At 41.8% G+C, this 23,634-nt stretch overlaps 1 protein-coding gene across 2 annotated transcripts in view; it reads left to right on the forward strand.

Annotated features, from left to right (window-relative positions):
* The window catches only part of RfC38 (replication factor C subunit RfC38), a 230,369-nt gene that overhangs the window by 180,336 nt on the left and 26,399 nt on the right, over positions 1-23,634 (forward strand). Inside the window, exon 6 of one of the 2 annotated variants that reach the window (XM_067134414.1) lies at positions 5,432-5,600. In XM_067134414.1, the coding sequence (XP_066990515.1) occupies positions 5,432-5,600 (169 nt within the window). Of the gene's footprint in view, positions 1-5,431; positions 5,617-23,634 lie in introns of both variants that reach the window. The other variant, XM_067134415.1, reaches the window with a different exon arrangement.

A 23,634-nucleotide genomic window follows, 5' to 3' on the forward strand; every position in this document is an offset into this window, starting at 1 on the left:
CTCTAGATGATTGGCTCCTTCGATTGCCACCAAAGGAGAAGTGCATGGAGGACCTTCTGAAGTCCCTTCATTTAGCTCAAGAGTTAAGTCTCCTAATCAACCTCCAGAAGTCCCAACTGGTTCCATCAAAGATGATTCTCTATTTGGGGATGAAGATAAACTCAGAGTTTTCCAGTTTTTCCATACCCCAAAAGAATTCAGTCATGCCTGAAGAAAGTCGACGAATTCCTCACCCATCTAAACTTGCTCTGGGAACCAATGGATGAGCCTTCTCGGTACCTTAGCCTTGGCGGAGCATTTTGTTTCCCTAGGAAGGCTCCACATGAGAACTCTTCAGTTTTATCTGTGGGCCAGCTGGGACAGGAAAGCTCATCTGGACACACTTGTCTTTCCGATATCACAAGAAACAAAGGAAGATCTCCTGTGGAGGAAGTCAGAAGGGAGGTCCCTTCTTCCGTTGAAACCCAACATAGACTTCTATGCAGATGTGTCGGATCTGGGTGGGTGGGGGGGCGCTTTTAGGCATTCAAGTAGTGTCAGGAACTAGGTCCCAGGAGCAGATTCGCTGGCACATCAACCTCAAGGAGCTCACAGCAATTCGTCTGTAGTCCACAATCAAGTAGTGGCCGTACACTCAGACAAAACTACAGCCCTGATGTATATAAAGAAGCAAGGAGGGTTGCATTCAATCTCCCTTTGTGAGTGAAGCAGCGAGGACTCTTACTTTTATGGGCAGACCACAACTGGACTAAGTTAGTGATGCGGTTCATCCAGGGCAAGGTCAACGTCCTTGCAGACCGGTTGAGCTGTGCAGTTGGGTGCTTCCCACAGAGTGGACTCTCAATCTGTTAGCCACATCCAAGAATCATCGTCTACCAGTCTTTTGTTCACCAGTACCAGACCCACTAGCATGGGTGACGGACGCCATGCTACAAGACTGGTCACACAAAAAGGTCTCTATGCTTTCCCGCCATTCTGCATGATACGGGAAGTCCTCAGCAAGTTCCGCAGTCACACAAATGTCGCAATGACTCCAGTGGCCCTGTTCTGTCCACAACAGGAATGGTTTCCAGATCTCCTCAAGCTGCTGACAGACTTCCCAAGGTTGTTACCACAGAGACCAGGTCTGCTCAGACATCCCCACTTCAGGCAGTTCCACCAAGGACTGTCCACTCTGGCCCTGACAGGAAACTCCTAAGACAGAAGGGGTTTTCAAGAGCAACTTCAGAAGCAATTGCGAAGCGTAGATGCCCTTCTTCCAACAAGGTCTATCAAGCCAAATAGACAATCTTCAGAGCCTGGTGTAGAAGTCATGACATCTCGTCTTCTAAGATGTCTGTAGCAGACATTGCTGATTTTCTTCTGTACTTGAGGACATCTAGGGGCCTTTCCCCCTCTATGATCAGAGGATACAGGGCTATGTTGAGTTTGGTGGTGTTTTGGCACAGAGGACTGGATCTCAGCCAGTGAAGACCTGTCTGACCTAAAATCCTTTGATACCTCCAAATCCAAGGGGCAAGAGGCCATCTCTCGGAATTCGGACATAGATTTTGAAGCGGCTCTCAGGACCTCGCTTTGAGCCTCTTCATTCTGCTTCGCTACGAGATCTTACCAGGAAGAACTTTTTTTCTCCTAGCATTAGCAACTGCCAAAAGGGTCAGTGAGGTGCACGCTTTTGACAAGAGAATTGGATTTTCCCAAGGTGATACCGTATGTTCTGTCACCTTGGGCTTTTTAGCCAAAAATGAAGACCCCAACCAAACCCTGGCCTTGTTCCTTCACAATTAAAAGCCTGATGGAAATACTGGGGCCAGATGAGGAGGAGAGAGTTCTGTGCCCAGTAAGAGTACTGAGGTACTACTTGCACAGAACAGAGAAGATCTGAGGTACTACGAGTAATTTATGGTGCTCAGAAACCCGTCTCGTGCCCTTTCCAAAAATGGCTTGTCTTTCTTCTTGAAGGATCTGATCTCCGAAGCCCATTCTCAGATTGGAGAGGAGGCTTTATCATCCATCAGAGCTATGTCTCATGAGATCAGAGCGGTCTCCACGTTGTTAGCCTTCAAGCACAACCTGTCCCTTTCATGAATTCTTCAAGGGACTTACTGGAGGTGCAAGTGTATCTTCGCTACCATTATCTTCGTGATGTGGAAACTTTTGAAAATTGTAGTACTATAGGGCCGTTATCCGCGGCTAGCATGGTGTTTGGGGGAGGAAGCGTAGGAAGCTTTTTTTTCCTTCCTTTTTTCTTCGCCTTGAACTCAGGTGTTGAGTCATAAGGAGAGCCGGGGGTACTGTTGTACCTGGAGACCCACTAATCTCAGTTTTAATGGGTGGGTGGTGTTTTTATATTTTGTGGTGTAGGTGATGTTTGTGTTTTTTTATTCTGGTCATTTGGTTTGTCAGTACTGTGCCCAGGGCAGGGGCAACTGGCTACGTGTATACTTTATTAGTCATCGGGTTCATCCCTTGCTGCAAAGTACCCACTGATGTAGAGTTGCATTTACATGGTTAAGATGAGCTCCGACCAGAGGCAGTATCTGCCTGCAGCAGCTCTCTTACCAGGTAAGGAACAACAAGCATTGTACCAATGCTAATAATTTCTATTCTCTAACTCATTATCATCCATAATGTTTTGGGGTAGAAAAATCCATATCCCACCTCCGTGTCAATTTGGGATTCAGCAGTGTAATTGCTTGCTAAGTTACATATATAAAAATGACATTTTTATGATAAACTTTTATATATACTTACCAAGTAATTACGAATCAAAGCCTTCCCTCCTCCCCTCATATGGAAAGAAGGGCAAAAACAACTGAGCTCGCTGCTGAAGTCGTTTCTCTCTTACCCCGAAAGTGGGCGGGGACTAGTCACCTACACTGGCACTAGCACTACCACAAATTTCAAAATTTTTAAGCTGCCGGCGATTGAAACTGTAAGCAATGCAATTACTTGGTAATTATATAGAAAACTTTATAGTTGGCTTCAATAACCAACAGTCATCTTGTTCTTACCTTTCCTTGTTAAGGAAGTCCCAAAAATTTTTAATCAGCTTATTCTAGTGTTAGTTTTCCTGTACTGTCTGCCCTGTCTGGCGGAACCAATCAGTTTCATTTCCACTCATCAGGGGTAGTGTGGTGAATTCCTCACCCTAACTTTCTATCTACAATTGAAGGTCCTCATTTTCAGTGGTCACCTTGGAAAGTACTCCCCTTTTACAAGGTCTGTTTCTGTGTCCAGTTTTCTCCTTGCAGACTTTTTTAGACAGGACTCAAATTTTGTCAGGTCCTCTCCTTTAAAAAAAGGGGGCACTGTTTGGGTCTGCTATTAGGCAAAGTATTTTCTTAATACAAGCCTATTCAGGTGCTATTCTAAGCTCATGATCTTAGACGGTGACCACTTACATTATTTTCATTACATGAACTTAGAGGACCTTACTAATGTTCAGGGTAGAATTCTCCTAGTTTTCAACGTTTCTATTTAAGTCTTTAATAGCATAAGAATGATGTTTATTTCTCTGTTATTATTTCACCAGGTGATTCCAGAAAAAGGATTTTGACAAAGGAAAAATCTATTTCTGGAGAGGGGCCCGTATTACCACCCTGTTTTTCATTCTCTCCTCCTCCTGATAAACTTCATTCTAGTGAGGTGGTTAACATGGAATGCGGCTATTTGCCTTGTATACAGTCCATAATGCATGGCTTGTAATCGGCACCTCTCGTTGGGACTTTGACATTGGGAATCTCTATAGGATAAGGTTCCATGTTTTGTAGTTCACCCTTTTCCATACACGACTCCATCTAGTGGAGCTCGCTCTGGGGGTAGTAACTCCAGCATTTCATTTAGCTTTCTCTGGTATCTGCAAACGGAATTATAGAAATAAAGTGCTGAATGGACTATTTCACCGGGTGACACGGGCCCCTCAAGAAATAGATTTTCCTTTGTCAAAATCCTTTTTCTTAAACATACAGTATTCCTGTCATGTACATGTAGTACTTTTACAAAATTGAATGGCAGCATTGTGCAAAATATTTTGAAGATTGAAATGTGTTTCATTATTTTTTATACTCATATATGTGTTTTGTTGATTTTAATTTCTATTCAGATTTTATTTTTTATGTTGTGGAAGTTACGTGTGTGGGTTGTTTTTAAAGTATAAATGTGGGATAAAATTATATTCCACATTTCTAATATTTCCTGTTGTGGTGTATAATTTTTTCTTTGTTAATAGAAAAAAATTGGTGCATGAGCCTCAATCCAATACTATCAAAATCTTGAAATACTACACCAACTGTAACCCACATCCATTTGCATGCTTGGAGGCACTATTGGGCAGTTTACACTGCATAAGTCACTTGGTATTTATTTCAAATTTTTCAGTTTGCTGGTATGCTGCTTCAGAAAAGATTTTTTGTATTAAAATCGGTGGACTTGTAAAAACAAAGTAGTTTTAAAATAAATGAATTGAAAAAACTACAGTAATCATTATATCCTCATAACACTTGAACTATAATATGTAATGTGGGACCCTGGGCTATGTGCATGTACTGCTGTGCTATATAGATGCAGTGAGTATATTTCTTTCTTTTCTGTTTCTATTATGAGGAATTTTGACCCACAAAAATCAGACACTATTATCGGGACCCCTCGTTGGTCCTGAAGGCTTGTGGACCAGCTCTGAATTCGAAAGGCCCTTACCTTATATTGTAGGACCGATGAGAGTAATCCAGCTGCTAACAAAAATGAATTTTTATTATGTAAATACAACACACTACAAAATTGTTCTCATCTATCTTCCTTACTCCACTCTCTCAGTAGTAAAACAGACAACACATTGAATGATTTTACTGATACTGTGGGGAGCTTTGGATATAAGATGTGCAGACAACATGGGGAAGCCCTTCTTTGATATTTGAGTGTAAAGAAAATGAGGTGGCAGACACTCAAGGCTATCATAAAGTAAGGCATTTTATAAGAAAAAATAATTTTAGGTTTTTAATAAATTTAGTTTTTGCATAGTTGTTCAGGTTTAGCTTGAGTTGCTGCATTGAAACTTGGAAAAAGACAACTGAAGAGAAAAATTTATTTCAATTACAACCAGTTATCATTTAGGTGGTTGAAAGGAATTTTTTTTGTTTTATAATTCATTGATTTGTTTTTACCATTGCAGTGTTTAATAGCATGACAAAATATTTTACAAGTTGCATCTGACAAAATTATTTTGTTTTCGATAGCATTGCAACTGCAAGTACAGAACTGATCATTTGACTAATGTTATTATATAGGTCCATGTAAAATTTCCAGGGTTGTTCCTTTGAAATTTAATGAAATGTGTTGCATAAATTAAAATGAGAATGTGAATGAAATTTATTTATAAAAAAAAATTTTTTAAATAAAAGTTTCTATTATTGTTATTCCTTTTTATTTTCAGGCATCCTTTAACAGCGCAGCAGAAAGTTTGCACTCCTGATTGGGAGAGTTTTCTGCAAGAAACTGCTACAAAAATTGTAGATGAGCAAAGTCCCAATCGTTTACTTGAAGTTCGGGGTAGAATATATGAACTTCTAACTCACTGCATACCTCCAGATGTAATATTCAAGGTAAATGAAAATAAATGTAGGTAGTGCTTAGTAGCTTTAAGAGAAGTTATAGTTTATCATGACTATGTTAATATGCTTTTGCATATTGATTCTTTTTTTGATAGAGTAGTCGCTTGTTTCGTCCTCAAGGAGTTACCTTCCATGAGTCTGTCAGAGCTCCATGGTGACCAAACTAATATCAAACAATTCTCTTTTAGTCGATCTCTTGGCCAGGTAGTTGTCATAATGATAAACACTATTAACACTTGATGGAGTATGTAATGGACTTGAAAGATAAGGGTCCCTTTCCGTTATCTTACAGCGAAGCTTTACCCAGGTTATTTCCTTCATCAAACCTGCTAGAAGAGGAAGTGATTATGTGCATGCACAGTCCCCAATATTGTCAACAAACAGGATGGCAAGAGATCAAGGAAGACATTACCTTTCATTGGTCCATTTGGAACAGATTCAATTATTGTCAATGCTCCGAGATTCAACAGTTATGGAAACACCAAAAGAATCAAGTTAATTGCTTAGTTTTAAGTCCCAGTTAAAGTTTTAAACTTTGTAATTAGTAGTTAATTTGTGTGTGAAAGCCAAAAACCAGGCTTTTTTTTTTGCTAATACATGGCGGTGTTAAGTTGTATTCACAAATTGTTCTTTGTGAAAAGTGCAAATTGTTTTAAAAAAGGGATTTTGACAAAGGAAAAATCTATTTCTGAGGAAGGTCCCGTGTCACCCGGTGAAATTCCATTACAGCACAAATTTCTAGGTATAATATGCTAGATATACCAGAGAAAAAAGAGCTTTCAGGAAAGCTGGGTTACTACCCCCCAGTTCGAGTGTCTTCTCCAGGGAAGACGTCCGGTATAACGAAGGGTGAGTGAAAGATCACTACCACGGAGACTTACTCGAAAGATCTCTCCCTATCAAAACCCCGGAATAGAGCGGTGAGCCGTTACAGCCCCTACGCCAAACACCCGCCAGGACGGCGACACCAGCGCCACCTACACTCATTCCATGCTAGCACTAACCCCAGACTTGGCATGTGCAAGAAAGGGGGAGCAATAGGTGAGTCAGGGAGGTCACGGGTGACACGGGACCTTCCTCAGAAATAGATTTTTCCTTTGTCAAAATCCCTTTTCTGAGTCCAGTCCGTGTCAGCCGGTGAAATAGTGACAGAGAATCATGCCAAGGCTGCAGACTACGAGGAAACAAGGTAATCTGAAGAAAAAACATAAATTACGAAAATGGTTTTAATGAGGGAATCTCTTACATGTGTGAAGAACACTAAACCTAAAGTACATCAAAGACTTAAAATTACGAAAAATGTGGGGAAGTCCACAGTGTGGCGGGAAGGGGCCCAAAAACACTTAATACTACTAAAGTATAACGTCATAATTGAAAATTGCTTAGACAAAGGTTCAATGGCACAACCTATAATCTTAATTGGCAAGACACAATCTTAAATAATACACACGTAAACTTATATAAACACGTAAGAGATCAAATCAAATGGTAAACAAAATACACAGTGCATATATATATATATCTGGGGGTACATGGAGCAAAATAAAAACCGCCCAGTACCCACAAGAAAATACAATCATAACATGTCAAATTACAGTTTCCACTCAACAGAGACAAAATACATCAATATGAGGAGCAAGGCAGTGAGGCATGATCAACCAGGAGGATAAGCAGAGAAGTAAATGAGGCAGGCGGGCGGGGGAAAGGGAGGATAAGGATATGATTGGTTAAGGTGGGGAGATGACACTTCCCACAGCTATGGTAGAAAATTTCAGGGCTTCGAGTGTTTTTAAATAGTGGCGTTTAAACACTAGAGGTGATTTCCAACCCGTGTATTTAGATAGTTCTGAGAAATCCATATTATGAAATTAATTAATGGAAGTAGCAACTGCTCGAATATCATGAACCTTAGGAACTGAATCTGGGTTGGCCTGTTTAATAAAATACAGAATTTGTTGTCTTATAGCATTTAGTGAAAGAGTACCACCTTTCTCCTGATAAAAGAGGACCCGACTTACTCTGTGGAGTTCTTAAAAGGTAAGATTTAAGTGTATAAACTGGACATAAAGACTGGTCTTGTGGAAGGGGCACCACCTTCCAAGGAGACCACCTGTCTTGTGGGTCTTCATTTTTGGCTAAAAATCTAGGGTCAGGGGAAAGGAGGACCTCTCCGGACGGGAGGAAGTTCACAAAATTATCACCTCTAGTGAGAGCCGACAGCTCTGAGATTCTGGCACCTGAAGCCAAGCTAATCAGAAATAAAGTCTTCCTTAACAGATCCTGATAAGAGCATTGAAAGTTGTGTATCTCTGATGCTAACTTAAGAACATTATTGAGAAACCACGTAACGGAATGTGGGTGTGATATGGGTCTCAGACGAGCGCATGCTCTGGGGATGGATGAAAAATAGGAATCTGTAAGGTCAATTTTAAAACCATATAGAAATACTTTCTTCAGGGCTGACTTGGCTGTGGTAATAGTGGCCGGAGCAAGGCCTTTCTCAAACAATGACCTAAAGAAAGAACTCCTAAATTAGTCGTCATGATTTTGGGCTTCAGATGCTTTCAGGAAGGAGGCTAACTTTTTTGACTGCTGAGTCATACTGTCTAAGAGTAGAATCTCTTTTATCTGATTCAAGAAACAGAGTGTTGACAGGGTCAATGTTTGCTCCTTTTGGGCTGCGAATTTTATAAAGTCCATAAAACTAGGGCATTCTGAATTCTTGAGGAAGCTGACACAGTCTTGGTTTGTACTGTCTGGGTCAGTATGGGCTTGGGAATCGAAGACTCCAAATCCCAGTTCCTGAAGAAGAGGGAACCAATTGCTCTTCGGCCAATAGGGGCTACTAGGGCTGGTTGACCTTTGAATGTCCTGAGTTTGTGTAATACTTTCAGCAGTAAATTTATTGGAGGAAACAGATAAATTTTCTCCCAGTTGTTCCAATCTATTGTCATTGCGTCCGTGGCATCGCCTGAGGGTCCAGGTTGGGGCCACATAACAGGGAGCTTGAAGTTGCTCTCCGTCGCAAACAGATCCACTTGGAGACCCGGAACCTGCCGGCAAATCCATTTGAAAGATTCCCGTCCAGGGACCACTCCGTCTCCAACGGAGTAGCCCTGGACAGGGAATCTGCCACCACGTTCCGCACCCCGCTAGGTGGGTGGCTGACAGGTGCCAGCCGTGCTTGTTCGCCAGGGGAGAAGATAGCAACCATTACTTGGTTTACTCGACCTGATTTGGAGTCGCCCTGTTGATGCAATGAACTACCACTGCGCTGTCCAATACCAGCCTGATATGAATCCGGTTGGGGGCGGATTTTCTTTAAGTTAGAAAGACCGCCATAGCTTCCAGGGTGTTTATATGGAACTGCTGAAACATTGTGGACCACGTTCCTTGTAGTTTTTGTTTTGGAGAATATCCCCCCAGCCGCTTAGGGAAGCGTCTGTGTGGACAACTAGTGCCGGAGGGGGGAAATTGAAGGAACTGTCTTGGACAGGCCACTGACTGTGGCCCAAGGCCGCAGTCTTGTTTTTAAGATTCGAGGAATAGAGGAGACCTTGTCTCTGAGCTTGACATTGGCTCGACTCCGCCACACTCTGTTTATGTCTTTTAATTTTGCTTTTAAGAGCAGGTCTGTCACTGAGGCAAATTGAAGGGACCCAGGACCCTTTCTTGGGATCGGCGGGATGCTGATTGATTTTGAGAAATTTCCTGGTGAGAGATGCTATCTCCTTCCTCTTGGGAGGCGTGAGAGATAACGTGTGAGAGGACAGATCCCACTGGAGGCCCAGCCACTGAAACCGGGACTCGAGTCAGGCGGGACTTTTCTCTGTTCAGTTGAAAACCCTAACGACTCCAGGAAGTTGATGACTATGGACGTAGCCTTCTGACACTCCAGAACTGTTGGTGCCCAAATTATCCAATCGTCTAGGCGGCTGCTAGGGGGATATCCCTCGGGACCGGAGTTGTTGAACTACCGTGTCCGCCAGCTTGGTAAATACCCTGGGCGCAATGTTTAGACCGAAGGGCATGACCCTGAACGAGTAGGCTTGATTCCCGAGTCTGAAACCGAGGAACTGAGAGAAGTTCCGCGCAATCGGGGCGTGATAATAAGCGTCTGAAAGATCGATAGAGGTGGTGACGGCTCCACGCGAAGTAGAGTCTGTACCTGAGCTACTGTAAGCATGCTAAATTTGTCGCATTTTATGTAGAGATTTAGACGCGACAGATCCAGGATCACTCTTTTGCTGATCTGAGTCTTTTTTGGGAACTGTGAATAACCTGCCTTGAAACTTTAGGTGCCTTACTTTCTTTATTGCTTGTTTGTTGAGCAATTCTGCCACGTAATCCTGTAGGATTGATGAGGGTGGCTGGTAAAACCTGTTTGGAGGAGGAGGGTCCTTGATCCAGCTCCATCCTAGACCTTTGAACACAATGCTGTGTGCCCAAGGGCTGAAGGTCCATTGGTCCCTGAACCAATACAGGCGACCGCCTACCTGTGTTCTCTCAGTGGGAGGGAAGCGGGTTTGTTCCCTCTACCACGTCCAGTTTTCCTCTTGGGGTGGTGTTTGCCTTTCCTCTGTGAGGGGCCCTGCCTCTTCCCCCTTGCGCTCCTGTTAAGGCCGTGAAAGAATCCACGGCCCTCATAGGTGGGGTTGTATGCTGGTGAAGCAACATACGAGGGCGCAGCAGGGAATGGGCTGGTTGGACCAGCACATATTGTTGGGGGTGAGCCTTTGAGGTGGAGGGCTGTGCCACTGCCGAGACCGGGGCGGCTTGAACTACCGCCTGATGGAGGGCCTCTTATGCCTCCTAAAACGTTTGCCTCCTCTCGTCTGGGGGCTGCCAGATTCTGGGGTCTTGCGCTTGTAGGCAGAGATGCCCCAGCGAGAGCGCAGACTCTGGTTGGCCCTTGTAGCCTCAGTCATAACATTCGTAACCTCTTCTTCTGGGAAGAGGTTAGGCCCTAGATCGAGCTCTTTATGAGCTTGTTAGGCTCTTGACGGATAGTAGTATTGGCAAAGATAAATTTTCTGCATTCCAGTCTGGCCATGATGAACTCAAAAGGTCAGACTGAAATCCCGCCAGCTAGCTTAGTCCTGGCATCAAACTCCAGTGGCTTTAGTGAGGCAGATTCAAGGATCGGGCTAGCTTAGGGAGTTCAAACTCACTAAACTGTGAGGAAGCTGCAGAAAGGGGTCCAACTTCCCAACAGTAAAAGTGGACGGAGCATCCATCCAGAACTCATCACTTCCCGGGAACACCAGGATGTGGGGTCTGTTTCCCAGCTGCGGTAACGGATTACCTTCAAAAACACGCTCGGGCCGTAGCCAGGCGACTTTGTTCAAACAGGGAGTTGGTAAGTTGTCTCCCAGGGCAAACATGGTAAAGTTGCCCTTGAAAGGAGTCAACTTTGTGTTGTCTGCCTGCCACTCCGTCAGAGTGCGCAGGAGAGACGACTGAGCTTGGTCCCTAGGGATGATGACAGTCTCCCTGGGAACCTTATCAGAACGTATCCATGCTTCCTCTGTCAATCTTACGAAGCCTGGATACAGGGGCAAGAGATCGGTGGGGAAGAACTTAACTCCTCCAACTGTCTCGTGCCAAGACCTTCAACAGTAAGTTTGCCATCGTGTTGGATGGCCCGGAGGGCTTAAAAGCCAAGGGTTACCGACATCAAAGGCGGGAGGTCCGCTGTGACGGGAATGACATACTGGGGTTCGGCTCCGGGGTGGTTTAGACATTCCCGCCAGCATGTTGTCATAAGTGGCAAACTTTTCGGATATCTTATTGAATTTTTGGTTGATATCCTCTGTGAATCTCAAACATCTGGTTAGCGAAAGTCCTCTGCGTCAAAGGCAGGCTGGCGAGGAGGGCTTGGTTTTGCTGCCCTCTTACTCGCGCCTTTGCCGGAGGAACCAGACTTGCTCCCGGAGGCTACAGGTGCTGAGACCTTAGCCTTCGACGGGGGGAAAGGCGAGGCTTTCTTGGAAGACGAGGACTTATAGCCCTTCGCCCTCCATGAAGTCTTCAACTTCAACTTGGGGATAGCTGATGGAGCTCTATCACCCAAGGAGGAAGACTTCCCAAAACCTGAAAAAAGGAAGAGATGAAGAAGCTGGGGAGTCAAAAAGGGGGCCTGCCCCAACAACCTCACCTACCTCGCTACTTACCACCTGGTCCTGTTCAGTTCCATAGGTTCCAGGTCTAAGTCCAAGGTGGCGACATCCTCTGAAACCTCAGCATAAAGGATATCCACTTGGGGTGGCTGGGTCGCATCCTGGATCTGCTGGATGATGTGGGTGGCAAGATCTTCTGGCACTGCGGCTGCCACCACGTCGCTGCGGGGTAGAGCAGGTCCTCAACTTAGCGTCGAGGACGTAGGGCTTCCCCGACGGAACATTCCTCCCAAACCCAGCCACCCAGGCCCGGAGGGATTCCAAGGCTGACTTCTTGGATGACTCATCCGCCTGAAAGAAAGCCAGACAATTAGCCAGAACGAAAAAACAGTCCGGGAACCACGTAAACAATATTCAAAATGAGGAGCGTAAACGGAGGAAGACTGTCACTTACCGACTCATCCTGGACACTTGCGCACAAAGCGAAGCAAACCTCACAACCATCGGGGTGCCAGACTACCAGATCGTCGTCGGGCCGGACCGCACAACCAGCGTGGGTCCGCACACTCACGTGACCATAAGGTTGCTGTAATGACGCGGTGCACCCCGGCTCCTCACAGCGAACAGTCTGTAAGTGGAAAATGTACATGAACCTACCACTCTAAGCAATCTAAAGCCGGCAAGGCCGGAAATTTCAACTGCAACCGGAATACTCCGGTGGAGAAGAAACCCTTATGATAAAAACTAGGCCAATAAGCTCCAAAATACACAGAGTGGAAGGTAAATTACTTCCAGACCCCGGAATACTCCGGGAATGAAAGGAATGAGACAACAGGAACTCACCGCAGGGGTTGCCAGTAAAAAATAACGGGCGGAACCCCGGGTGTAGAACCGGACTCAATAGCATATATAAATAAGGAGAGTACCCGTTCCGATAACACAGTTATTTAAATATGTATATTAATTAACAATAACAAAATAAACAAGTGATGGTAAAAGGGCAAATGCCACTCCGAGACCGGAGGGATCCGCTCCCTATATATAAATAACCCCTCACATACTTCCCCGCCAGAGAAACAAGGTGGGCAAGATGCTGATATATTCATAACATAAGCCGGAGCAAGTATAAACAACCCAGCCAAGAACCCGACGGGGAGGAAAGAAAGTGTGGGATAAAGTGTTCGAACACGTTAGGAGCGAGTGAACAAACCACCAACACAAACACAGCGATGCTAGGGGACTGTATGGGAGGGAGCGAATCCTCTACCAAATGGAGAAGTCCCTGAACTTGGAGAAAACGCCATCTAGCGTCACCCGCACGAGTAGAGCAAGGCTGGAAGGGGTGGGAGGTGGTGGAGTAGGGGAGAATGGGTAGGCTATGAGAATGAGAACAGGAGACGGGGAAAACATATAACCCGCTCAACTGCACACATACACCACTCCAAGAAAAATGAAACTTAGGAGGGTGGCCTACTACTAAGGGAGGAAGCGACCAGCCTCAATGCCCAACTCCTGCCTAGGCAAAGCCTAATAGGGACCCAACCTAGTATAGGCTAGGTTAATGGAAGGAGTGCGGAGGGGAGGGGGAAGGCAAACAAGGAGAGAAATTTTGTGCCGAGAAACCAACCGGGATCGAGAAGAGGGGGCAAGGGGGCGACTAGCCTAGAGGAGACACATCCAAAGAACTCTATTCCCCGAAGGAAGGAAGAGAACTAAGGGCTCACTCTGCCCACCAAAAAAACGACCACGGAGGAAACAGCAACCAAAACTCCCTCAACCTGATGGACCTCCACGCCTAGGCGAGGGAAGGGGATGAAATGCAATAAGCCTACTCCACTAAAAACCATCACACATAAAAACATGAAAACAAAAATGTGCTCAATAGGGTGCGTAGCCTACCTCGGGGAACGGTTAGATCTGAGGCTGCCGCTACCACGAGGAGGTAAACAATGGTAAAATAAAAACAAAAGAGAGCACCATCGCCAAGAATAAAATAAATAAATAAATAGCCTAATACAGACTAAAAAAATAAGGAACCCAACCTGGGGTACCTGGACGGGCATCACCCTCAAAATGGGCCGTAGGCCAAAAAAATGTAAATTTCGAAAAAAGGGGGCCACCGTGGAAACCCGCCAGGAGGAGAACCATGGGGCAAAATAACATCTATAACGACAAGGAGACAACCCCAACAGAAAAGAACTGATGGGGTCGCCATGATTGACATGGCTGGCAGGGGACGCTGTGGCGTCATAATAAGATCTCAATATATTATAAAAACGAGACCAAAACAGCCAAAATATCAGAACAAAACCCCACAATAAGATGGTACTTAACTTGGAGATGGTAAAGCTGCTCGATGACATGATTAATGATGAAAAAAATCCAGTAAAAGGCACAAGCACAAAAAAGAAAAGGTAGTAGACACGTGCTAGAAAATGGAATGAGGTAGGTGGCGCTGGTGTCGCGTCCTGGCGGGTGTTGTGTGTAGGGGGCTGTAATGGCTCACCGCTCTATTCCGGGGTTTTGATAGGGAGATCTCTTTCGAGTAAGTCTCCGTGGTAGTGATCTTTCACTCACCCTTCGTTATACCGACGTCTTCCTTGGAGAAGACGCCTTTCGAACTGGGGGTAGTAACCCCAGCTTTCCTGAAAGCTCTTTTTCTCTGGTATATCTAGCATTTTATACCTAGAAATTCGTGCTGTAATGGAATTTCACCGCTGACACGGGACTGGACTCAGAAATTTGTCTTTTCAATTAGATGTTGTAACTAAAAGAAATGTTCCACAATTTATCATTAATATAGAAAATCCTTTCAGATTCTACAATGTCTACAATAATCTAGGCAGTAGCCTAGATCAGACTGAGAATAATTTAGACTGCATAAATACAGTTGACCCCAACCTATTCGTGGTTCAGGATTTGCGGCTTCACCGATTTATAATTTTATATAAACTTGCTATGAATTATTCATATAATTTTGAAATTTGTGAAATTTTTCATCGAGAAATGTTCTACAAACTACTGTACTATGTTTTATATATGATATATTAATAAATATATTTTTATGAAAAAATGATTTAAATTTTAAAACCATTTATTAATGTTTATGAAAATATCAATCAAATGTTTTTTTTATTGCTTGACATATTCAGGTACATAATTAACTTGTGAATTACCAATGTTTTGAAAAAGAAAACAGGTCAGCTTCAAGATATGTGAGAGAAAATATGTGTCCTTATGATATAGGGATAACTTTTTCCCACTTAGCTGTAAATATACTTTGAAGGTAATGTTGTAAGATGACTTTCAAATAATATTAAAGTGTTTTAGGATGATAGTTTAAAGGTATTTTCTGGGATCAACCTGGTGGCTTAGGAAATGTCCCATATAGCACACATTTCTAGGTATAAATATTGCTAGATATACCAGAGAAAAAGCTAACAGTTATGTAGGATGCCAGAGTTTATTACCTCTGGATTGATCATCCTTATAGGATGTTGGTATGTCATCTAGGAAGCGAAAGAGGAAACCAGACCACAGATGCTGTAACCCAATAAATCTACTGTCTCCAAAACCCCTCTGGCTTACAAATGGTTTTGTAAACCCTGAACAGGAAGTGTCAATACTAATTCTACCCATAATCCCCATCCGCTTTAGCACACCTTATCGACAACACAGTTGTTTTTGTTGTGTTATTTTGCACCCTTTTTCCATTTCTTGGATATTTTGATTCTGCATGATGGCTTCCATTGATCAAGGCGCATCTTCTTCTATATAATGAATATTCAAAAACGTTGTTTTGGGACTCTGTTGGACTAACTAAGTCCCAGTTTATGTTAATTTTGCCTGGTCGGCTGTGTTCAGCCATATTATTTTGTTCGCAAGTGGCTGAAGTCCCCAGCCTTATTGGTGTAATATCTTCTAAAGGTAATGACGTGAATGTTGGGTTTTTTTTATTATGCTTCTTTTTAATGACAGTTTCATTTTTGACTAAGTCTTAGATCGAAGCTGTTATTATATTTTAGTTTTATGGAAAGTTAGGCCTAAAGCCTTGATGTAATTTTTCCATTTTGTGCTTTATTGTATTTTTATTTTGTAAATGTTTTCTTATTATACCATTTCAATCATATTATGTGATTTTATTGTTGCTTGTTTTGCTGGTGATTTTTGGTAGTGTTTTATTTTAGCCTACCTGACCAGTTTGGCCCCTGCGAAATTTTTGAAGAATGTTATGTGGCCCTTCTTTCTCCTTATTTTTGCTTCTACTGGTAAGGTAGGTTTTTAGGTGGCCTGTTTGAGTTTTGGTGATGCCCGTTCCCTGACCAGTTTGATTTATCAAATCCAGAAGGTTTTTTGATAAATTAGCGCTTTTGTCGAATTAAACTTGATTAAGAGATGTCTTAGCCTTGACCAGGCGTTGTCAAGGTTAATGGCCAAATTTTATTTATCTATTCGCCTTATTATGTTATCTATCCCATTTTATCAGACATTATCCTGTTTGTTTGGGGCATTTTAAAACAAAGCATTTGCCCCTTTTGATTACGCAGGAAGGTGCCTAGTCACCTGACCTGTTGTGTCGCCATGTTTTCTGATGCTCCGTTTGTTCACCGCCAGACTTCATTCTAGCTAAAATCGAAGCTCAGAGCTCCAGTAGGAACTGGCTAGCTTGAGCGTCGTATGCCTTCTGGATTAACTTAATAATTGTTAGAGGGCCTGGATCCATACTATGTTTATTAATTTTATCTTGATTTTCTCAGTGAGCGGTAAGTTTATGGGAATCAGTCCCGAACCTTTAGATATTCAACTAGCCTCTTTTGTTGATTCCTGTATCTGCGGTTAATTTTTGAGATGCTCGGTGTCATGGAATTATCATCCGGTGTGATTGGCTTCAGGTTTGGCCTACCTGTTAATTGCATTGGTGCTTTCGATCACTTCGTAACAATATTATAGTTCTCAACTCCGGTGTAGAGAGGAATATTATTATTTTAAGTTTTTATAGTTTAGTTTTTACCACGTAATGTTCCGGCGCTTATATCCTGATACTCAGACTCATTCCTCTTATTTCTAATTGCTAGGAGCCAGGCTTGTAAAAAAGTTTGCCTAAGCAACCCATGTGGCCACTTACATGTCGAACTGCTGGCTGTGCAGTCGAGTGGGCGATCATCAGGTTGGCACCCAGATGGCTGCGATGTGTGCTACGCTCTCTATTTGGACATAATGATGATTCTGGCAAACTAACCTTTAATTTAAAGCATGAAAACAAATGGGAAGTATACCTGATTAGACGATAGAATCTATTGTCAATTCCTTTATATTGACATTATTCTGTTTTCCTGGTCCCGTCAAGCCTAGTTTCTGAAATATTTTCTGTGAGTTGGCAGGTCATTAACAGTTGGTCAGATAATTTAGCGGAGGACATTTGCAATGATCCTCCGACCCTATGGCTAGGGCCTCTGGGAAACAGTAAAACAAGTGGCGGAAAAAGGGGATCAACAGGATTAGACTCGAGACCCAGATTCTACTGAAGAAAAAATCAAGAGCTGTAAAGGAAGTGGGTAAACTTACAACATCAATCTGGACATCGAACCAATGGCCATTAGAGGAGGATGGGAAGTAAGTGAAGGTAAATGTAAGAATTCATTATCTCTTAGCTCACCTGCGGATGAATGAAACTTCATCCTTTCAGACACATTCTCTAAGAAGATTCCACCCTGGGGTCCCCGTTGAAATCGGTGATCCCAAGGTGAAGTCCTTGTTGAAAACAGACAACCTAAATTGTCAGAACCCCGAAAACTGCCACCATGCCAAGCTCCGCCAAGGGCTTCGATGGCCCCCAAACCTTTGACTTCCTCCCAGAAGGCTACTCCCCTTTCTAAGGACACATGATCAAGACCAGTAGGTCTAAGAAACCTGATTTGACCCGGAAGCCTTTGCTGAATGATGAAAAATGTCTCTGAACAGGTCACTCAGACTGGGCTCGCGATCTTGCCTCGAGCCTTGAGACGTCAGGTAACACGAATTTGGTTCCAGAGACTCAAAACTCAAGAGCAGTCCGTGGATGACTAGTTAGTTCAGGTCCGGTACAGCAACAAGGTTACTTCCCCAGATGCCTAGGCTGCCAGCTTATGAGGATTGTAACGTAAAAAGGCAAGCTTTAATGCCCCCTTCACGAAATGGTAGGTTAACCATGGAGTGGGTTGTGGGTTCACCAGCATGAAGAAGACTATGGTTCTTCCCGGTGGATCTTGTTTTTCCTTTCCCGGGTATGCTCGTATCCGAGGAAGCCCTGGTGAGGGAAGATAAGGTTCCAAAGGAGACGGTGATCTTCCCCAGGGGCAGCGCAGTGGTCATGGGTTAGGATTCTCTCTGACTGGGAGTCTCGAATACAAAATTGACTCCACACAAAGGGCTGGTTCACAATGTTTGTGGTCAATGAGGATGTCCCACATCCTTGTACCTCCAAGATCACTGAGTTGACTTTCAGCTGGTCTGAACAGAGGAGAAGCCAGATGCCACAGCTTTGCGTGAGACAGAACCTACTTTAAAGGAGTCAGGAGACTTAGATTGGTTTTGGGGCTTGTAACCTGACTGTGGGTAAATTAGATCCGGAGTGTGTTTTGAATCTGTTTAGTGAGTAGTTACCAGGATTCCGGAGTCTCTGATCAATTATAATATGAGACTGGGTGCCGTCTCAGCAGATCCATCAACTCCGTACCTATATGGAGTATGACATCTGCTGTGTATAAGGATAACCTCTGTTCAGGATCCTGACTAAGTCACTTCTGGCCACGTTCCAGAGTGATTTATTTGATTTTGTGGTGGCAAGAAGGAACTGCCGGAAATTTGTATTGGCCGACGCTACCATCCGTCATGAGCCGAACAAGCTTATCAAATCTTCTGTCTGGGGTACCAACCTTTTCCTGAAGACATGGTTAACTCAGTCATCAGTGAGGCCTCAAGGACTTCAAAATTAATCCGTTGGGACTTCTTTCAAAAGGAAGTCTTGAAATTCGATTTCAACCTAAAGGCATGAAACAAGAAGGTTCCACCCTTACAAGGCACCCCAGACCCAGACAATTGTCCAGGCAGTTCCGGTAACCCAGATTTCTCAGTTCCACCTTTAAGGGACATCCTTTGTCTTTTGAACCAATGTGCTTCACCACCCTGCTGGTTCAACAACCTGTGTTTAATAAAACAGCCTTCAACCCTATATGAGTCTCAGGGATCCTTTCTAACTAATTTTGTTTCTGTGGGCATTAGAGGTCGAAAGGTTTGATTTATGACCTGTTTGACTCCAGTCTAGAGGCAGAGGCTCAAGAGGAGGCAGGGATATTAATCCCTCAAATAAATGAGCCTCCTCAGGTAGGTGGAAGATTGATAAAGGGACCAATTTTATTCAGTCCATTTTGCAAGGATCATTTCAAAGGGCCAATAGTGTGGAGCTGGATTGTGGACCTCCTCTGTAGTGCATGTTAGATCAGACCCCAACACCGGATCTGTTAGACTAGCAAAAGACCTTCTTTTAAAGAAGGCAATAAAGAAAGTCACGAAGATCTAAAAATCCCAAGGACGCTTGATTGTCGATGTGTTTAAAGAAAGACTCAGATCAAGAGAAAAATGATATTAACCCTATCAACTCTAAATTCTTATATACAAACAGGTTCCGTATGTTGACCGTTCAGGTGCGGACCTTGCTTCCCCATGGGGAAAAAAGTTTTTTTAGATCTTACAGGCGCTTATTATCATGTTAAGAGTTCAAATTTTTGGCTCCTTTTTAGTCATTGCTAGGCAAACAGGCTTACTCGTAGGGTAATGCAACCATCAGAAATGAAAATAGCACCCAGGATCTTCACCAAACTGGGAGAAATATGCAGGAACTGAGAGCAAACAAAAAGCTCATATATTATCTGTATACAAATCTAATTTGAGCAAACCGACTGTTAAAGGCAACCAGGAAGTTAATTTTTAGAGTATCTTTGGTTTCATATAAATACAAAGAAATTTTGCTACTATAACAAATGGCTGGGTATCCAGTGGGACTTAAACACCACAAACTTTCAATTCCCCAGCAAAATGCAAAGAGATAGCCAAAGAACGTAAGTTTCTCATGTAAAAGTTTTTTTAAAACTCAAGAAAAATCGAAATTCCCTTCAGTTTGCGTCAGTAACAGACCTTTTTCAAGGCAAAACTGAAGGACATAAATCGGTGTGAATATTACTAATTACAAATTCAGGGACAAAGTTTTCATACAATCCAATCTTAAAGAAAAGACCATTTCCCTTGGACAACGTTAAAAGTGTCTGAATCAAATTTTTTCCCCCATTTAGCTCTGATCATCCATACGAAAATCTCTCACTGGTTGGGAACTGATAAAGAAAGTACAACCAACCTGGTTATTTTTTCGTTTATTCAACATTCTGGAAGCAATGGCGGTTTTCCTGACCCTGAAATGCTTTATGTAACAGCCAGGAACATACATGTCAAATTAGTTCTAGACAGTGCAGTGATAGTTCATTGTCTGAACATTTTCAAGACAAGTCACATAAATCATGTAATGAAAAAATCTTTTTTAAATTAGCAATGAAAAATCATTGGCAAAGACTGTCAGCCACGCATCTGTTGCAAAATGAAGGTAAATGATTGCAGATTACTAGTCAATGAACGAGTTTTAGCTTACAATCAGAATTTCTCTGGACAAGAACTTTCAACTGGATTTGTCAACAGATTCCGACCCAGGTGGACCTTTTGCCACAATCGTCACAAACTTCCATGTTACATAGCTCAAAACTGATAAAAGGCTTACGCCCAGAGTTATTTTTGACTGTAACAAATGGCAGAAATTCTACCATTTTCCTCCAGTAAACCTTCTGTAAAGTTCTAAAAACTCAATTCAAAGGTCGAATAGCCTTAGTAGCCAAACTGGCGAAGAGCAGTTTCTGAGATTTTCTGTTAGAGCTGAAACTCAGAGCCTTTCAGATTCCTCATCCAATATTTTTAAAAAATAGTACAAATCAGACTTGTGTCAGAGACCTCAGGAATTTGTTGCAAAATGAAGGTAAATGATGGATTTCACTGAAATTTAAGGCTCTTAAATGCTAATGTTGATCCTCTGAACACAATGTTTCTGGAATCAGATAAGAGAGAATCTAAGGTTGTATGATTTTGGCAGTAAGAAAACTTGAACTATCCTGAAAAATCAGATGTTCATACATGACTACGAATCTCACAATCTCATTTTTAAAACTTTTTGATAAAGGTCTGGCTGCTAGTAATTACTATGACAAAATCCGACAAAAGAAGGAATTTCAGTTGAAATTTAACATTGACCTAACGTTCATATTTTTCCTTATTCCTAAAATTTTTTCTTAAACCAACAAAATCCTAAAACGGTTTCTTGGTTTTTAAATGACTTCTAATTTGTTCAAACACAAATAAATGAATTAAATATTATTAGAATGTAAGAGTTTCTTAGAAAAACACTATTTTTAATTAGCCATTTCGGGGCGAGTCAAACTTGCCCTTTCTAGAGGTTGAAATGTGGATTTCTTTCCATCAGGAGAAGTTCTACTTTCTCCGGACCAAATGTTTTTAGCCAAGAATGAAGACCCTCTAATTAGGTGGTCTCCCTGGAAGATTATACCTCTTCCAGACATCATCCTTCCTGTTGTAAGTAGAATTACCCTAAAAGCTTATAATCCAATGAAAGGACTTTACAAAAAATAAGGTCCACTTTTTGTTATAAGAATGGTGCCATCTCCTTGAATGGTTATTAGACAACAAATACTTTATTTTATTAAACAAGTCATTTAAACAAATGTGGTTTCATGATATCCGGATGAGTTACTTTTAATTACTAAATAAATTTTGTAAAATTAAGAAATATCACTCGACTGGCAATTTGCTAGAAAAAACGTGGTTCCTCAAGTCCTTGGAGGCAAAATTTTCTGCTGAAAGCAGGGCAAATTGAGGGTCAAAATGTAATGAAAGTTATTTTTGTCATTTGTAATTTGTATCTTGTAATTGTAATTGTATTTGTATCTTGTCTGCCCTACTCAATATACATCTCACCTACCTGCCTCCTCTCCTCTCCTTTCTCCTCTGTTGAGCCCAGTCCTCAACACTAGCTCAAGTAAGACTCTCTTTCAATTTTTATCAAATCTTGTTATTTTAGGTGATGGTTTAAACTGTTAAACCTATTTTGTATACATTGTTCTGTATTGTTTATAGTAAAACTTATTTTGTGAAATTCCCTTTATTTTAGTTTATTCTTTTTGGATAGCTAAAAAGCTTTTCAAAATTTAATTTTAATTTTTAGTAAAATCTTCTTTTGACAATTAACAATTTTATGTTTAAACCTTTTTGGCCCCTCTATTATGAAGTAAGCTGTGGTTGATCCCAGAAAAGGGACAAAGGAAAAATCTCATCTTTTATGTTAAATTTTATTGAGAAATGCTTTGTTCTTTTTCCCACCCTATTTTGTTGAATATGCTTATCTATTAAACTATAAATTAATGGAAAGAATTAGTAATACAGTTTTTCTTGTAAGGACATTGTAGGCTGTCTCTTAGGCAGAGGGGTTTAAAGAGAGACAATTTATTGCCAAGCATCTGTGCAGTGGCTTTTAAAAAGTAGATGACATTTTCCAACATCCAATACCCGAGATCCTTTACAGAGGTAGTTACTGTACATCCTAAAGCTGTATAGCTTTTTTCTCTGATATATCAAGGCAATATTTATAACTAGAAATGTGTGCTATATGGGACATTTCCCAGACCCAGGTTACCACCCTCCCGAAATCAAGCATTCACTTTACTTTCTGGCCATTATTTGGTGTAGGGTGATAGTTTAAGGTATACAGTCAACCTGAACTTAAGGACCTTAGGGTTCCAGAACCCCTCACGTTAGGTGAAAATTTCGCATTTGGCACGGTTTCTAAAAATGCTAATAAATGTTACTTCAAAGTTTAAACACTAAATATGACCCTTTATCATGCTCTGAAATCATTAAGGGACTTTTAATGAAATTAAAGTTACTGTAATTTCATTTAAAGTTAGCTGAATACATTACCATTAAAAAAAGAAATAAATGTTCTCATAAAAATAGAGAGTTGGAAGACAATTTCTGTCTCTCTCCCTTCCGTGATCACTTTTATAACTGAAGTGTCTCAACCAGTCTTTTAATAACTTCTCTATTCTATGTTCTTTCCCTTTGTTCTGAAATGCAAGGTGAACAAACAGTGTTTTTTTATTTTGACTAATACAGTAAGAGTTACCCGTATTGTTTTATGTCGGGGCCACACTAGACCAAAACTTTGAAGAATGGGTTTGGTAAAATTAGATCAATTTAAACTATCTACTGTATGGGAAGGAGGAGATATACATCTAAAAATGTGTACCTGAACTATGAACAAAGATTAGGATACTCAAGACAGAAACTCACCTGTCCTGACGTTTGAGAGTTCAATTATTTATCAATTATTATGGAGACTGAGAGAATAATGGGAGAGAGAAAGAGATATTGTCCAGTACTTGAAATATCAAGTTGAATTATTTATGAATTACAACAGAGACAGAGAGAACAACACTGAGAGAGAGAGAGAGCTATTATTACGTTAGATATCAACAGATGAAAGCCAATATTAAAGTAACAAGGAATGAAGTTAAACCTTACTGGGTAATTTCATTTAAAAGTTAGTTTAATTTAAATGATCTGACCACACTAAAGACGGATGAAAAAATTTGTTTTTAAAAATTTCCCAACGTTTTATGAATGAGAGTATAGAGGATGAATAAATTTGTTTTTATTTAGCATTTCCCAACGTTTTGAGAGAGAGAGAGAGAGAGAGAGAGAGAGAGAGAGAGTGTAATTGTCGTTAGTGAGTGCTTGGTTGTTGGAAGAGGGATGAG

Source organism: Macrobrachium rosenbergii, chromosome 36 (assembly GCF_040412425.1).
Source record: "Macrobrachium rosenbergii isolate ZJJX-2024 chromosome 36, ASM4041242v1, whole genome shotgun sequence".
NCBI lineage: Eukaryota > Metazoa > Arthropoda > Malacostraca > Decapoda > Palaemonidae > Macrobrachium > Macrobrachium rosenbergii.